This window comes from Miniopterus schreibersii (assembly GCF_964146895.1).
Source record: "Miniopterus schreibersii genome assembly, chromosome: 11".
NCBI classification, from domain to species: Eukaryota; Metazoa; Chordata; class Mammalia; order Chiroptera; family Miniopteridae; genus Miniopterus; species Miniopterus schreibersii.
The window spans coordinates 11,811,617-11,829,246 of NC_138111.1; the positions used below are offsets into that span (position 1 = coordinate 11,811,617).

Here is a 17,630-nt window from a genome sequence, read left to right on the forward strand (position 1 = left end):
CAGTCTCATCTATGACCCCCGCAGGAACTGTGTGCCAGGCACTGTGCTGAGCACGTGGGCAAAGCTGAGCTGACCGTAGTCAGAGAAGCAAATGGCTGATCACCATGCAGTGTGATGAGGCCTGTGCTGATAGCAGTAGGGAGCACTGGGGGCGCAGCAGAAAGGGGGCCTCACCCGAACTGGAGACTTGAGCTTCCTGGGAAATGTGTCCACACCAGTGAGCAAGGTGCATTTGAGAATGTGAAGGACATTGGGTGGGCTTAGCGTGATCTCAAGGTTTATGTTTCTAGGGTTCCTCAAAGTCCGAAATTATTTTCACAGTAATACCATGACACGGTTCACCGTCTCCACTAGCACTCTCTCCTGAGAGTATGGTAGAGCTTGGCAGCAGCTCCCTGGAATGTGAAGCCGTTACTATGAAAAAACTCGTGCTTATGTGCTCTCGTATTTTCAAGTTTCTCCGTTTTAATTAATGATACAGTAACTACTCATAGATATGACCCCCCCCAAACAAAAGTCTGTCAGTAATATTGGAAGAGCTTCAATGGATTTGGAGCATAAAGAACAAGGTGTGGAGTGGGGAGAAATTGGACTGGGTGAGATATATACCGCCCAGAAGGGGAATGGTTTGGATTTACACCAAGGGCGGTAAGGAGACAGCACGTGCCCAGGCAGCCGCCTGGGAGGCGGTGATATGTGCATGTTATAAAGATTGCTTGGGTTGCTCTGTGGAGCAGAGAGTGGGGTTGTGGGGAGCATGCTGGAGGAAAGAGAACGGGCGCATGGCTGGTGCTGGAATCCAGGAGAGATACGGTGGTGGCCTGGAAGAGGTCGGTGGCAGTGAGAAGGGAGAGAAGTCAATGAAACAGAGATATTTGGGAGGTAGGATCAGCAAGACTCTCCCCTGAGGCTTCTCTGGCGAAAATCCTCTTGGTTTGTTCTGCCACTTACGTGAATGAAGTAATTCCCAGACATCCCCCCGACACCTCCATCCAACACAGCCAGCCGTCCATTGGTTACGTCTGCTCCTGGTTTGTCCCTGACCCTCTGAAAGCATGATACGCAGCAGTGAGTTCCGCGGCCACACCAAGCCCCGGTTCCCTGAGCTCACACAGGCCTCCGAGGATCCCCAGCAGCCCCGGCTTTTCCTTCAGGATATGTAAATTTAGTAGGTGCACGCCAGGAAGAGACACTGCTCTTTTTTTAGAGCATCCTATTACAGGCCCTGTGATCCCTTTGGCTCAGACTCTTTTTAATATCCTTGAAGAAATAAACTTTTCCATGAGCCAAACTCTGTAATTTATTTCTCAACTCATTTTCTTCCTATTTATCTTTGCGTGTTTAAGTTTTTGGACTTCCCAAACTAACATAAAGCTCCCAAATCCATGAGCGAAGCCAGCCATATCTTTGGGGCTGGGGAAAGAGCATGGGGGTGAGGGTGGGGAGGTAAAGAGGACTGACCCTGGTTCTAGCCTGTCCATCAAGGTGCTGTGTACCCTTGAGTGGGTCACTTAGCTTTTCTGAATAGAGCAGCCTACCCACAGAGTGAATGCCCTGTCCAGCTCTAATATTCCAGGCAGTTGTAATTCATTTACTTTAAATTTTTAGTAACAACATAGAAGATTCTATATTTAACATATTTATTGAATATCTGCCATGTTTTATTAACTCCATTCCATGAACTTCAGGTACACACAGTCACAGGAATTCTTGCTTTGTCTACAGAAAGTGGTTGTAATCAAAAGAAAACTCGTTTTTCTATCTCTTCAGCAAAAACTATATTTCATAGATGAAATTCCTTCTGAGGTATTCAACACTGCACTACACTTGTAGCCCAGGAATTAAATAGCTAGATCTGGCGGACTCCAGTCCCAATTAAGGTGACTTACGCAAGCATATAATGCATTACAAGCGCTGGGTTTTCCATGAGAGATTAACGCGTGGCACTGTTTCCTTTTTTTCTTATTTGCATGAGCCTCTCCCCCATTTTCTGCCTAGAATATTTCAGGTGCACTGAAGTTTTCATCTGGAAAAAACTTGGCTCCAAGTTTTTATAACTGTATTTGTGTCAACAGCTGCAGTGTATATGCACATAAATATAGAATAGATGTCTGTATAGATCTTCATAAATGTAAATTTAAATCAGCATAAGTATGTATAAATATATTTTACACACACACTTGGCCTCGTTTCTAGTGGGCAGCTTATATAAACATGTGAGCTTTCCTTTAGTCACCGTACATGTAAAAGGATGTGTATTAATAATGAAGTAACAGTACCTTTGCGTTTTTCCCTCCCCCTCCCTTCTTCCCTCTCTCCCCCCACTCCTGCCTCCCCCCCCTTCCTTTCTCCAGTCCTCAGTTTCTCTCCTGTCTCGGCCTTTCTCCTGCCCTGCCACCACACGTGCAATCAATTTCCCATCTGTGTGATGTTCTCCGTAGGGCTCGGATTGCTCCTCATCTGCTGTGATGTCGCTTTCTCCAAGGCACAGCTGTGCATTCACTGTCTGCATTAGCACAGATGCCTCCTAGCTGGTCGCTAGACTAGAAGCCCCATGAGGGCAGAGACTGTGTCTTTAGAAACCTCTGTTTTCTCTGGGACTAGCCAACCCTGACACAAACGAGGCACTCAATAAGTATTCTTTGAATGCATGGATGGATGGATGGATGGATGGATGGATGGATGGATGGATGGATGGATGGATAGACAAACAAATGGATAAAAAGTATTTGTGTCTCTAAACAATGATTTTTCTAAAAGACGGCTTTCACTTGCTTGATTAAAATTCTCCAGTAGCTCCCCACCTCTCTCGATATGAAGTCCAGCTCCCTTACAGGGACACACAAGACCCTTCGTCACCCGGGTTCTACTTTCTTTGCAGCCTGATCACCTGCTGCCCTCCCGTTGCTTTCAAAACCGCAGTCGTCTGAACGCACATTCTCTATCCGCTGTTCTCTTGGTTTGGAATGCCACCGCCCCTCGCAGGCTTTTCCTTAACTCCCCCTTACTTTTGAGAACAGAGCTAATACAGACACGAGCATCTATTAAATATTTCATCCCATTTGAGTTTTACAGCAACCCTGTACGGCGATTTACAGGAGGCGACACAGTGGGAAGCTGGAGAGCGGATATTTTAACCCAGCTTCCGGGCGCCGGGGCCTGGCGTGCTGCCTGCACCAACAGTGTCACATAATAGTCTCCTCCCCTCGGGGAATTACTTAACCATCGGAGTCTCAGTTTCCTCTTCTTTAAAACGAGTTTCATAAGACCTGCATCATAAACTTATTGCTGGGATGAAAAGAGCTGAGGCGTGTAACGTGCCTGGCGCCACGCCTGGCACGTAGAGGATGGCCAATCCATGGAGCCTGGTACCATCGAAGGGATCGCTGCTTCGTGATGGGTTGGACTCAGGGACGCTTGAGGCTCTTTTTTGACATCTAAAAGTTTGTGTCAGATAACCAGACAAGCACAAAGCTTGCTAAGATTTGTATTCCTGTTTACTTACTTGAGCACAGTGACCAGGCTCACCTTCCTGTCCTTTTGAAAGCTTTTGGCCCCTCTTTTGATTAACAAGAAACCAGGCAGAAAGCCTGAGCCAAACAGATGTGTCATCTTTGCCCTCCTGTGGCTTCCCACCGCAGACAGTTTCTCCAAGGAAGGGAGAGAGATTGCTCGGTCCCTTGCCGATTCCAGAAGAAGGCCCCTGGAGGGCGTGGAATGTTCCCCGGGCGCTCACATCCCGCAGCAGGCTCCATGGGGCACCATGGGGCGTCCCCTTCTCTCCTAACTTCACATTACCAGGACAGAAGGGTCTCCATTTAACATATACGTACTGAGAATCCACGATGTTCACTGCCCTTGGTCCAGGCTCTGTATTAAGCAAAGACTGTATGGTATTGAGTGTAACAGAGCTGCAGAATAGAGACAAAAATGATCATGATCCTGCAGGATTTGCTGACGAGCAGGTGAATTAATTAATGGCTGTGGAATGTGCTTCATATGTATTGAAATGTTACCCTCAATAAAGCTTACTGAATGAGTAAGCGATACATATATGCCAACAACCCACAGTTAGAGGATCAGGAACTCAGCGGGATGGAGAGGAGATGGCAAGGAAGGCTTCGGCTCAGGTGGGGAGTGCCTTGGACTTACATTACCGATCGCTGCCAGCCGGCCTTTGCTGCAGTAGGTGAATGAGCCAACGCGGAGGGGCCGAGGGAGCCTTGGAGCCCTGTGCATCTCTCCTTGTTCTGATGTGTTATATCTAAAAGGCCTCTCTGGATTTTGCCTGTCCCCCTATTTCTTCTCTTCTCTATCTCCGCTTGGTGTTTTCTCTCCTCTCCCTTGGTGGCAAGAGGCAGGGAGATGGGAGGCGTTTACAACCGTCGCCGGAACAGGTTTTCCACCCCAGATGACTTTCAGGTTTTCATATGGCGGCGATTCTGTTTTGCTGTAACAGCATCACGGAGCCTTTCCTGACAAATACTGCTTTTCCTTTTGCTTCAGAAATGCCCAGACCCCCATTCTCCACCAACCGCTGATGCCCGGGAGGAGGGGTGGCGGTGGCAGGTAGCACAGCGTAAGGTCCTCCGTCCTACCCTCACCGTCGGCTCTGCGTCTCTTGCTCGACTCTCTGAAACAAATGAGAGCCAGTCACCGCGTTGAGTCCTGACTGCTCTTCTCAGCTGCGTGGAGGAGAGCTCTGTGAGGGTCCAGGACTAGTGATCTCAGCCGAGAAGAATTCAGAAGTCGCTGCGGTCTGACATCAGTGGGGATGAGGCATTGTCTCCAGGAGGAAAGAGCAGAAAATTCCCTCCCTCCTCCTCCCCCTCCTCCCCCAGCCCTCCCCTTCCCGAGTCAGGCTGGCCCGAGTCAGGGGAGCTCAGTGGCGTGGAATGGCCTCATTAGTGAAGGGCAGGAGGAGCGGTAAGGTGGCCCCAGGGCGGCCTTCCAGCTCTGTCATTCATGGTTCTAGACAGTTTCCTCCCGGAGTCCTCAGCCCCAGGGGCAGAAGCTATCTCCTCTTTGCTGAAGGTTTCTGGCCCTTCTGTCATTCCAAGCAGGTTGCACCACAGGTGACATCATGGGAATTCTAGTTTATCTGAGTGGCCCCTGCATCCAGTAGTGAAAATGAACTTCAGCTTCCACAAGAGACAACACCGGCTTCTAATGCTGACCTTGACACGTCAACCTGTGAGGCTTGGCCCATTTCCTCCATATCTCCCCACCTCTGAAATGAGTCCTTACAAGAATTAGAAAAGTTTATGGGTCCTAGTAGGTGTCTGACAAGTGGTTGTCCTTCTCTTCTTTCCATCGTAGTCGCAAAGCCTACAAATGGGAGTCAAGGAAGGGAACTTTGGGCATTAATTCAATAGTAAGACACTTAAAAATAGTCTCGACCAAATGTCTGGTAATTCACTTAAGAGCTCCACTGCAGTGGTGGGGGTGAGCTGGGTGCTATGCGGACAGCGGATTCACCGAAATGCTGAGAGTCTTCCCTTCCTTCTTCCCTGCTGTCTGAGTTTCTAGTGAGGCCAACCTCCCTTAAGGTCTGCAAGAAACTCCGAGGATCAGACTGAAAATCTTTCAGAAACTCATAGCCTCATCTCTTCCCCACAGGTCACCCAGATGTCGAACAGCCCTGTAAGTCCAGCGTCCGCACCTGGAGCCCGAATTCAGCTGTCAACCCACACACGGTCCCTCCGGCCTGCCCTGAGCCCCAAGGCTGCTACCTTGAACTGGAATTCCGCTACCCTCTGGTCCCTGAGTCTCTGACGATCTGGGTCACCTTTGTCTCCACTGACTGGGACTCCAGTGGGGCTGTCAACGACATCAAACTATTGACTACCACGGGGAAGAACATCTCCCTGGGCCCTCAGAACGTCTTCTGCGATGTTCCACTGACCATCAAACTCCGGGGCGTGGGCGAGGAGGTGTGTGGCATTCAGATCTACACGCTGGATGAGCACCTGGAGATCGATGCCGCCATGCTGACGTCCGTGGCAGACAGCCCCCTCTGCCTAGAGTGTAAGCCCCTGCAGTACAAGGTGGTCCGGGACCCTCCCCTCCAGGCGGACGTGGCCTCCACCCTGCATCTCCATAGAAGATTCACAGACATGTAAGTGTGCTTTCCTGATAAGGAGAGAACCAAGTGGGTGCGCTGTGGAGGGACGAAAGGAGAGTCAGGCTCCCCTCTAGGGCTTTATAACGTGGCATCGTGTGTAGAGTTGTCTTAACAAGGCCGAGTTGATATGGTGGGAAATACAATGGGCAAGGAACCTGGCGGCTTGGATTTGGGTGATAGCTCTGCTGTGTGACTCTGAGCACCACAACCTTTCTGACACACAGTTTTCGCGACAGTTGGCTGAGGATCAGCAGTGAAGAAGTCATTGATTACTAACGAAACTAGAACAAGCAGAGTTTGCTAGCGGTTTCTTTTTTATGTTAAATTGGAGAAGATTCATGCATCCTGATTGCTCCTCCGTGGGTGAGGAGAAGGCGAAGTTATAGCAGGTTGGCTGGGAGTTGACCACGTTCCTGGGTGTTTGCATGAGAATTTCTCTGGGAGGGGAACATCGCCAATTATGGTCCTTGGTTTATTTTTATTTTGGAAATGGAGCATGTGTTCAAACCTGTTGGATCCTCACGGGCCCCTGCGGATCTAGGTCTTCGTGATTCTTTTGGATAGCCAGTGCCTTTATAGGATGCAGTGTTTCTCCTCATATATATTTCTCAAACCACCCCTCCAGTACACCCTCCTCAATCATCCTCAGGATTTATATTTTATGAGAGAGGCCACATCCTGAGGAAGCCATCAGTGCTTTGCCCATATGCCCGACAGTGGGCTACGGTCTTTACATCGTTTACTTACTGCATCCTCTCTGCATCCACAGGCCTATTATCTTTCTCATTTTATAAACAAGAAAACGCAGCTTAGAGATGCGGAGTCACGTGCCCAAGATCACACAGTTGGGAAGCGGTGAGATCAGGATCGGGATTCCACCTTGACACCTAAGCCAAGGCACTTAACCAGTGTTCAGTTAACGATGCGACTCCGGCTTCTGCTTTAACCTAACATGTGAGGGAGCCTTGGCCATCTAATTTGGGTACCAAGACTCTGAAGTCCATCACCACACATTTGTGGATCATTTATCACGTGCCATGGATATTGGTAGGGAATGCTTTGAACCTTGGAAGGAACAGTAGCTCAGGAGTCAGAGGCCCCCTGTTTCCTTCCAGCCAGTCCACTTACTAATGTTAGATAAATCAGCCAATCTCCTTGAGCCTCAATTTCCTCTCTGTGTGATGAAAATGTTGAAGCCCATGGTTTCTATGGGCCTTTTGTAGCTCTTTCTTTGATTCTAAGATGATATAAGACGCAATCTGTGCCCTGTCTACTTGAAAATATTTACTAAGCCAATCATTAATAGAAACCAAGTTCTGGAGGAAACTTTTAATCTTTTTAAGAGACAGGACCACTTTCAAACACTTTCCCAGCACTTCCTTTTACATGCCAGCAATTAACGTGCTCATCACAAGCAGATCTGGCCCATTCATTGCCTCGGAGATGAAGAACATCTGTTTAAGAACTCAGAGGGAGCACTTGGTTTGTGGACTTGAAACTTAAAGAATTGTCCTGCCTTCAAAATATTCCATAACCCTGTCTCTTCCATCTGCTAACTTGTCTAGGGTAGTAAAGTTCCATAAATATGCATCCACTTAAAATTTCTTTATAAAACCATGGAGGTAATAAAGAGTAGATGTCTTAAAAACCTCAGTTTAAACACAGCTTTTTTTTTTTTAACTCAAGTTATGAGCCTGTGAGAGCTGACACTGGTTGATAAGTAGAGAATGGTGGAAATTAAATTGAAGAGCAAAAGTACTCTTTTCAGCCAAGTCCCAATCTTGCTGTGTGATCTTAGGCTCATCACCTACCCTTTCTGATCTCCAGAGGCCTCCTCTACAAGACGGAGGTCGCACTCGCTTAGTGGTTCTCAAACTCTGTTGCACAACGTGAAAACTGGGGACATTTCTAAGTTGCCTGCTCCTCACTTGCATACCCTCTCAACCCTTCCTTCCCCTCCCAGGTATTGATTTAACTGGTAAGGATAAGGCCTGACCATCGGACTCTTAAAATCTCACCAGGTAATTATAATGTGCAGCCAAGTTTAAGAACCACAGTGCTGAAAAATCAGGTTCTCAAAGTGTGGCCCCCGACCAGCGGCATCAACATCAAGTGGGTGCGTAGAAAGGCCAGGTCCTGAGGCTCCAGCCCAGATGACTGAAGCAGAAACTCTGAGTCCCTGGCTTTTTCAGGTGACTCCGATTCTGGTTAAAGTTTGATACCAGTGCTCTAAATGATCTCTAAGGCCCAGGAATCTGCAAGGTCTCTTTCACTCATACAGCTACTCATTGGGTTTACAGCTATGCATTGAGAACATTCTTTGTGCCAGAGTCTGTCCTGGGAGCTGGAGATTGGAGGGATGACTCAGACCCGGCCCCTTCCCTATAAACACTCACACGTTAGTGCTAAAGACCTTAATTACTGACTAAAATGCCTAGTCCTGTGCCCATGTGCTTCTAGAACCACCACTCTCCAGGTCCACGCTCTTGTGCACTATTTGTTCTTTCATTCACTCCGTCAATATTTCTTTAGTCCCTGCTCTGTGGCAAGCACAGGGGCTAACCTGCGGCATTGGCTGGCCTTTCTCTTTGCTTTCTTGAGCCCCATGGAATTTGTTAGAGACCCAGGCTGGGCTGCCTGATCTGAATGTTCTCAGAGACTCTGAACTAAGTAAAACATCATTCCAAGTCATCCTACCACTTCAACGCCTTTATCTCTTAGTAATTCAAGTTCCGAACTCCAACACAAATACCTCTGTGTGTCTCCGTGTGTGTGTATTTGGCTGCTTTCACATTTTTTCCATATCAAATAAATTGGCTCATATACAAGTTCTATATAAAGACTGTTTTGGAGAAAAAGAGGAGAGAGAAAAAAAATGCTTTTTTTTTTCCTTCCCTAACTCAACCCATTACATGATCCCCTTTGACCTTTGTCTTCATTTTTTTCTCTCAGCAAAAATATTTATTCTTTCCGTTATCTGCCCTGGAGATAGTTTCCCAAGGTATGACATTGATGAAGGGAAGGGCTTCTGTGCTCGCCCCATAGACTCTTGCAGTAGACTGATGACTTTTGGCCGGGACAGGGGAGAAATTCGGAACGTCTCCCTTAAGTGGAAACCCCTTCGTTGAATGAGAAGTGACACTAGCAGAGGAAAAGGGGGACCGGTGCCAACTCTGCTACTAATTCACATGTGACATTAGACATATTGCGTCACTTATTTAGACTTCAATTTCCCTGTGTGTAAAATGAGGGGAAAACATGTTACGAAATTCTATGTGGATCGATGTTGTTCTTAGGTGACAGGTGATTCATTCTCTCTCTCTCTCTCTCTCTCTCTCTCTCTCTCTCTCATCCCTGGTTCTGGATGCCCCAGTGAAATGTGTAGTGTGTGGACAATAACCATGATAATAATAATAACTACTACTTACTGAACACTGTTTTAAGTGCCTTACAAATATTGATGAGGCAGGGGAAGCTCAGAGAAAAGGCTAGAGCTCAGAAAATGCACTCGTCCCACCTACCATAGCTGGGGATGGCTGAGCCAGGTCTGATTACAAATCCCACCTTCTCAAGCACGGCGCCTCCTGCTGTCGCAGTGCAAGGCAGACATGCATCCATGCTGGCTAAAGTTCAAGATTCAGCAAGGAGGAGACAGGCTTAGAGCACACAGGCCTCTAGCCCACGGTCAGTTCCTGGGACCCGGACTTGCGGCCCAGCAACACGGGTTGCACGGCCAGTTCTTTATGCCTGTGGCTGGGAAGAAAGGGCAGGAAGGCTTCTGTTTCTCAGCTGGACTGTCAGCTTGACTTGGGTCTGTATGGAATCTTCAGATTTCCCCAAGAGTGAAGGCTTGACAAAGCTAAGCCTTTTTTTTCTCTTTTGGCTTTTTTCTCTTTGGCTTAGAGTAAGTGAGGTGTAAAGCAAACCAGGAAGAGTGAATAGCAGCTCCGTCATTATTTATCTATTGATCTGCCCGTCCATTCATCATCAGTTCATTCAGCAGATATTTACGAGTGTCTAGGATCACCATGGAACTAGGATAGAGATCTCTGGCCTCGTGGGCACGCAGTTTAAAGGGGGAAATAGGTAAGGAATCCAGTGATTATACTGCAGCGTGAAAGATGCTATTGTGTGAGGAGTACAGGGAAACTTAGGAAGAGTATCTAACCCAGTTTGAGGTAGTTAAGGAGGTTTCTTAGATGAAGTTCTGTACACACTGAGACCTGAAAGATGAGTAAGAGTTGATCTTTGAAGGGACTAGGGACAGTACTGATGGTTGAAACCAAGTGAGCTCTCAGGAAACATTGGTGAATGAATGAATGCATAAATTAATGAATGAACCAACATACTATATTTCATAGCAAAAGTGCATGTTCAAGTGCAAACAAAAGTAGGGTTTTGAGGAGGGGAAATGTAGTGATCTGGGTTGTCAATCACTTTGGTTCTTAAATCTACTTCATTCTTTTTAATGGCTGTATAGTATTCCATAGTAGGAATAGTTATACTCCTAATGCTGGGCAATAGGTGTTTCACACATTTTTCTATTACAAACAAATGCTTCAGTGAGCACTCTTGTATTAACCTCCTTGTGGGCACATGTGAGCATCTCTCCAGGCTGATACTGAGAGATAGAACTGCTGGGTTATAAACTATGGGCCTTTTTCCTTTCAGTGGATACCTAGCCTGTGGCATCCTGAGAGAGTGAACTAGCTCACATCCCAACAGCAGTGGCTGGTGGGTCCCATGTTCTACGTTGCCACTACTACTTGACAAAATGAAGTGCTTTGTCTTTGGCCATTTGGCAGGTAAAACAGGACTTCTCTTTGATGTTCTTATGATTGAACATCTTGAGTGAGTGTCTTTCAGTTATTTACCAGCTATTCACATTTTCTCTTCTGCAACTTGCTAATGATATCTTTCACTTATGGTTGGTTGTTAATCTCCTGATGCCCCAGTTTTGCCATTTGTTAAGTTGGGATTTTAATGTCCACCTTTTTTGCATATCCATCAATGTTATTGGACTCTAGGGTGAAGCCGGTAGTCCAGAGGGTGCTATCATCTATGAAGTTACTCTGAGTAATCATTTATGCATTAGTACATTTATCAAATGCTAATTAGCATGCTCTCAGTGACATTCTAAATACAAAATGGGTGACAAAACTAACCTGGTTTCTGCCCTTGGTTGGGAGCTGAAGTTAGTCATCTTGTTAACCACCCTCCCATATGCTAGTAACATCCACTACTAGTAGTACTAATGTCACTACTAATAATAAGGTACCATGTAGTAGATATTTCATCTATGCTTGGTATCTTTTACAAGCCTACCAATCAGGTGTAGGTATCAGTGTGCCTTTTTAGATGGGGGAACTGAGACTCAAAGAGATACCATTCACTAAGGTCCCACAGTTAATAGATGCTGGAGTCCAGTTAGACATCTTCTTGCCTGACCCCAAAGGGTGTGTCTGGCACACTGTACAGCATAGCCAGTCATTGCTGTGATGACAGTCAAAGGGGGATGTGGCATCTCAGTGGATGCAGAACGTCAATGTCAAAATTAGCTCTTATGGTTTTCAAGAAGCAATGGAATGAACACGCAAAAGATAAAGTAACACATTTTTCATTTGTTTATTGAACATTTGATTAGACAAGGAAGAGTCCTGATGAAGTGTGCACATAGTCAGACCAGTGTGGTTTCCAGTAGCCTGTTGCTGAGATGTATCCTCCAGGGTCGACCTCCTCCTGAGCTGAGCAGGGCCTTCTCCCAGGCCTCCCCAACATAGTCTAGCCTCTGTGCTGATGCCCTGCCCACCAGGACAGAGGAGCAGCATCAGGAGTGAGAGCCGTTTCTCCAGCCCAGAGCGAATACCTCTGTTCCTGGCCCAAGCTAGCAGGGTACAGAGTCAGCACAATCTGACTCTATTTCTGGAAGCCAGGCATCATCCACCTCTGACTCCCTCTCATCAGTCTGAGGCCAAGTACCTCTCAGAATGAAATACGGGTTCCGAGAACATGAGGGTTTAGCAAAATCAACAGATCTCCGGATTCAGCAGCAGCCATAGAAGTGCTGACTGTCTCCAAGTACCTTCTCGATTTTGAAAGTGTGAAGCATCCATTTGATGCTGGCACCACTGGAATTGCTTATCTGAAAAATGTCTGTGTATCAGTCTGATGCACCGCTGAACTTTACAGCAAGTGGTCGTTACAGTGTCTCTTCCACAGATGTTGAATAAGACCCACTGAAGTGAACTGATGGACCTGAGGCTCCATCAGTTGAAAAGTTCATTCATTCATTCATTCATTCATTCATTCATTCAATAACAAGTCCTTATGACCCGTCCATCTCAATGCTGGCGCTGTAATCATGAATCTTATAATTGGATAGGAAAGCTGAACTGAAAAATATCTCACATAAAAATATAATTACAAACTAAAGATTATTGTTATAAGAATATAATCCTCCCTTAAAGGAAGGGGGGATGGCCCTTCTTATGGAGTTCGGATTTATTTGTTGGGAAGTGGAGAACGAAACCAGTCAGATTTGTGTTTTTATAAAATTGCCCCAGGTTCCCTGTGAGGAAAGGACTGAGGAAGATGGATACAGTCCCTATAGGGTTGTAGCTCAAGTCCAAACCAGAGGTTATGGTTATTGGCATAGGGAAGCGGGTGAATTGGAGCTATGTTTCAAAGGTGAACTCAGTAGGACTTGGCGATGTGTTGGATGCAAGGGTTTTAAGGCGGAGCTGTCCAGTGACTCCCGTTTCTGGTTTGAGAATTTGGAATGAGGGGAGGGCGATTTCCTGAAATGGAGGAATAGATTTTAGTGTAGTATTTGATCAGAAGGTTTTCCAAGACTTTCTTTGGGTGACAGTGAGTTAGTGAGATCAGGTTGCAGTGTGCCCTGGAGTCACCTACTTTGTTCTTTTGCTGTTCGCCCTGGGGCCAGGTAGGTAGGTTGGAGTGGACTTGGTTGTGTAGCTCCAATTCCTGATTTTTTAGAAAACAAGCAAGTGAATAGGAAAGAGAAGGGAAATAACAGCTGTCAGAGTAATTACAGATGTGGGAAAGATGGAGGAATCTATCTCACACTGGGCATCGGCAAGACGAGTGGACAGAATCCATCCAGTCTGTGCTTGGAGATGATGGGCACCCTTAGGACAGGTCTTGGTGGGTTTGTGTCGTGTCTGCTGAAACAGAAACCTCAGGCGTTTACTTTAGAGAAGCTGAATTCTGCATCAGGAGATGGGATTCCCCGGCTGTCACACGACTGCCTTGCTGTGGGAGCCTGACCAAAATCCCTTCTATGGTTTGAACCTCAGCTCCTTCCCTTGGAAAAAGTGGGTGATGACTCCTGCCCATACAGTCTCGCAAGGGGTGCCCTGGAAAACTACTGACACAATAGACTTGGGAGAACATGATGGAGTCCGGGGAACTATGAAGATTTAAATGTTTATGATTCTTTCTGTTGTTTGGTTTTCATTAGGCTTGTTCTTGGCCAGGGCCAGGCTGGAGAGTATGTGTGAAAGGCAAACACAGGCACACACACAGACACACACACGGGACCCTTTCCGTTAAACTAACCGGAGCTGCTATGGTTCAGTGCTGGATTAGAAGAAATGAAAGATACACTGCACTTTAATCTCTGTCGCTGAACTAAAGAAAAAATTAAAAAGGGGAAACCCACCAAAATGCTGGCTCCTGGATCAGGAGACCAGAATTTCGGAATTGATGTGAAAGTTTGCTGTGTCCTTGGAATGTGACTCTCCGTCCGTGGGCCCAAGTCCTGCTTCTGGGACATGAAGAGAGAGGTAGCTGACTCCAAAGGACAGTCTCTGTGCTGATGTTCTGTTCAGATCACTGATTGTGTCCAATTCGGTAAGGGTGGAAGGAGCAGGTGACATGTCACACTGGCAACAAGTCTGGACCATGGGCTCGGAGCCTGGCCCCTCTAAAGAAAGCTTTTCAGGCCCACTGGGCCTCTCAGAGCTCCCCCTGGCATATCTCCCTCTTAGGGCTTATCGAGCTCTCCCTTTGTGACAATTTCAGAACATACTGGTGCGTTTTCCTGTTCAGTGGCATTTTGACAAGAGGTGGGGACTAGGCAGGAGTTGCCACATTACCCTCAGCTTCTTGCGTGCAAGGCCAGGCGTGGGGAATGGCCAACACACAGAGGTAAATATGCATGCATGCAAGAGTAAGTAAACTCTGTGGCAGATCACTAGGTAGCAGAAATTCATGATGATACAGATTATGTTTGAGGCTTTTCTTTTAACTTCTAATATGGATTAGTTACCGGAGAACCAAAAGAACAAACGAGATTCTTATAACATGGTCTTTTCTGCTCTTCGGGCCTCAGTTTCCCGATCCTTAAAGTGAAGGGCTTAGTCCCTATGATGTTAAGTGAGTCTTCCATTCATTCAACAGGCATTTATTTAACACTGTCTTTGTAACAGGCCCTGTGCTGGGCAGTGAAGGTAAGTAACCCAGGCAGTAAGGGAGTCCCAGCCCGGTAGGAGCTTTGTCTAATTAATGTGAGAAGTAGACAAATACACAAATAGTAACAAAACAGGGAGAAAGGTTTTACCATAAGAGAAGCACATGGGCTAGGAGCTCCTGACACTCATCTTAAAGAGTCAGTGAGAACCTCTGGAAGAAGGTGGCATCTAAGCTAAGGCCGGGGGGGTGTAGCCAGGGTGGGGAGACGAGGCTTCTTGCTCACAGTGGCTGAGCAAAGAGACCAGAGAGGTTGAGAGGAGGCCGGTGACGAGGGCCCAGAGTGCCAGGCCGAAGGGTCTGGCCTTCACTGCGAGGGTGGTGGGGACTCACCGAATGTCCTTAGGTAAGAGAGGGTCCTGATTAGATTTGGTTTTGGGACAGCTCTTTGTCTATGTGTGGCTCTCTGGGTGGATATAGGGATGGAGGCACAGATTGTAAAGGGTAAGGGGAGGGAGACAGTGTTGCCAAAACTGAAGTAAGAGATGATGTCGGTGGTCTAGGGTAGTGACCCTGAGACTGGAAGGAAAGGGGTGGGGCTGAGCAAGACAAATGGGCCGGAAATACTTGATGCCTGAGCAGAGGCAGGAGGAAGGTGAGTGTGGGGGGGAGATGCCTGTGTTACTGGCATCACCGAGACAGAATGTGGAGTGGAGGCACGTTTGGGTTGGGGTGAGAGGAGGAAATGAGTTCAGAGGTGCCTTCCAGTGGCCAGCCTCTGAGTCAGTGGCTGGCACACAATTACGGTTCACTGGAAACCATAACATTTCTCCCCGCCCTAGAGCTGCGGGAGCAACGGAGGTGAGCTCGAGAATGTGCGCATGTGTGCGCACAGGAATGAGTGTGCGCACGAGTGTGTGTGCACTGGGGTGGGCAGGCAGGGCCCGTGAGACCACTGTTTGCATGATCCACTGATTCTCAAAGGTCCCCCGGGGGATCGTGGGGTTAATCTTCCGTAGCACTAATGCCTATAACGTTACAAGGTACGGGCTTTGTTTTCTACCCGGGATTAATCATTCACTCATGGGCTTTAACACAAGCCAGACACCACCTCCCTGTGCCTCACGCAGAAATGCCAGTCCCCCTTGCATGCTAAGGCTGCCTCTCACATTCTTGTCAGGGTGGGAAACAGGGTTTTTTGCCCCAGTTTCAATATCCCATAGACTGGAAAGTTTGGAAACTTCCATCCAAGGATGTTAGTCAAAAACACCAGGAAGGCTGGCCTTGGCCATTAGCTTTCTCTGACGTGCGGCAATCTCTTCCCCTTCTCCACGCTCTGGAACCCGCCCCACCATGAGAACCTTGGGCTAAGTGATGTCTGAATGCATCTAGTTCTGAGTCTACATTTTTGTGTTTCCTTCTTGAGCTGAGCTCCTTCTATAGAAACTCCGTCTTCAGAGTCTTTAAGCAGAGACCATTATGAGGTGCTCCGGCCTCCTACTTTCTAGGAATTAGACTGAAAAACTCTCAGACCTGGAAGGAGCTTTGAAGCCCTTTCATTTCTAAAGTGTTCACTTGAATACCTTACAAATGAAAGAATTGAGCCCGGGAGGGGCGGGGGCACTTTCTCAGGGCCACAGGGTCCTCCCACGGCAGGACGGGGAATTGAACCTGAGCTTCCCGATTCCCCATCCAGGCGCCCCTCCCCCACGTCGCCAAATGCTGGCGTTTGGCCAGACCTTGGGACTCCGAGCGGAGTTGGGCCCTCTGATCCCGGAGAAGTCTCCGCTGGAAGCTCAGGGTGAAATCACAGAGAGCTGACATCGGTAACGTCATGGCAGCTGGCGCTGGTGAGGGGGGTGGTATAGGAAATGAGAGAACACATTTGGCCAAGCTCGGGATCCACGTGACCCTCCAAGGGCCCTCGTTTCAAAACAAACTCAACCTTTTAGGTTCAAGTTCTCCCTCTCGTCAGAAACGTGACTTCCTGCTTCTAAGAAGCAAAGCTTACAAAAGAGCCCAGAAGACTTCGTGGACATCAAATAGCTCTTACAAAATAGCGTTTTGATGAGTTAAGTGTAAATGAATCAGAAACATAAGGATTACATTTTCCCCAAGTGCACATGGGTTTCAAATTTGAGGGGAAATGGAGTTTGCTAACTGCACGCCGGCTTTCACCGAACCCAGAGCATTCATGGAGCTGGTCGGGGGAGAAAAGAAAGAGCAGCCCAGCCCCCAAATGGTTTTAGATGTGGTGCCAAATTCGAAAATGCTGTTGGGCTCGCCCTCTGCCAGTAATAAAATTGCTGGCCACCCAGAGAGGCCACAGGGAGGAGAAAGGAGATTGCTTTCCCCACTGGCCCCTGGTCTCAACAACTGTGTTCAGTTAGTGCCGCTCAATCACCAGCTGTCACTGGGTCCCCGCACTGGACCCGCTGGCCCCCACTTGGCCTCGATTTTCACACTGTGCCACATGCCTTGTTTACCTCCAACGGTATCTGGTGTTTTGGCCCCCAGAGGCCTTGGCGACCGGTCAGTTTGTCACAAGCCCCTGCTCTGTAATCAAGAGGCCTGTCCATCACCAGCAGGGGTGTTTGAGGAAGCTGTCACACATCGCCTTTGGTTGCATTCAGGAAAAACAAGAGTCCCTTGTAGATCCTTTCCGCTCTCCTCTCTTTAATGCTATCCAGGTGTGGTGTTTCCCCCAAGCTGGTGAACGTCTTTCCTTCCAATCTCCGCCGGACTCAAACAGCCAGTTAAGTCTTGGGACTGGTGTTCCCTTATCCCAGGATTTGAAGCTCTGGATCTTTTATAATTTCCACATTGTCCCTCCGTTCTTTCCCTTGTTGTGTTTTGTTTTTTTTTCTTTCTTTTTTTTTTTCATTGCACCAAGAAAGTAGAAAATCATTTCAATTGGTGGTAAAAGATGATTAAAACAAAATAACAAAGGCCTTGGCTGCAAACTGTTAGTTTCATTAAATTTGCTACTGTGTTTTAAATTGGTACCAGGGCAAATCCTTGGACAACCCTGTCAAAGGCTGCTGGAATTAATCAGTCGCATGTATACATTTGTTCC

At 47.4% G+C, this 17,630-nt stretch overlaps 1 protein-coding gene across 1 annotated transcript in view; it reads left to right on the top strand.

The window, feature by feature from the left end:
- PAPPA (pappalysin 1) overlaps nucleotides 1-17,630 on the top strand; it is a gene marked incomplete at its 5' end in the record, with an annotated part of 212,477 nt that overhangs the window by 70,459 nt on the left and 124,388 nt on the right. Inside the window, one exon of the mRNA XM_081151832.1 lies at nucleotides 5,620-6,118. Within this exon, the coding sequence (XP_081007958.1) occupies nucleotides 5,620-6,118 (499 nt within the window). The remainder of the gene's footprint in view (nucleotides 1-5,619; nucleotides 6,119-17,630) is intronic.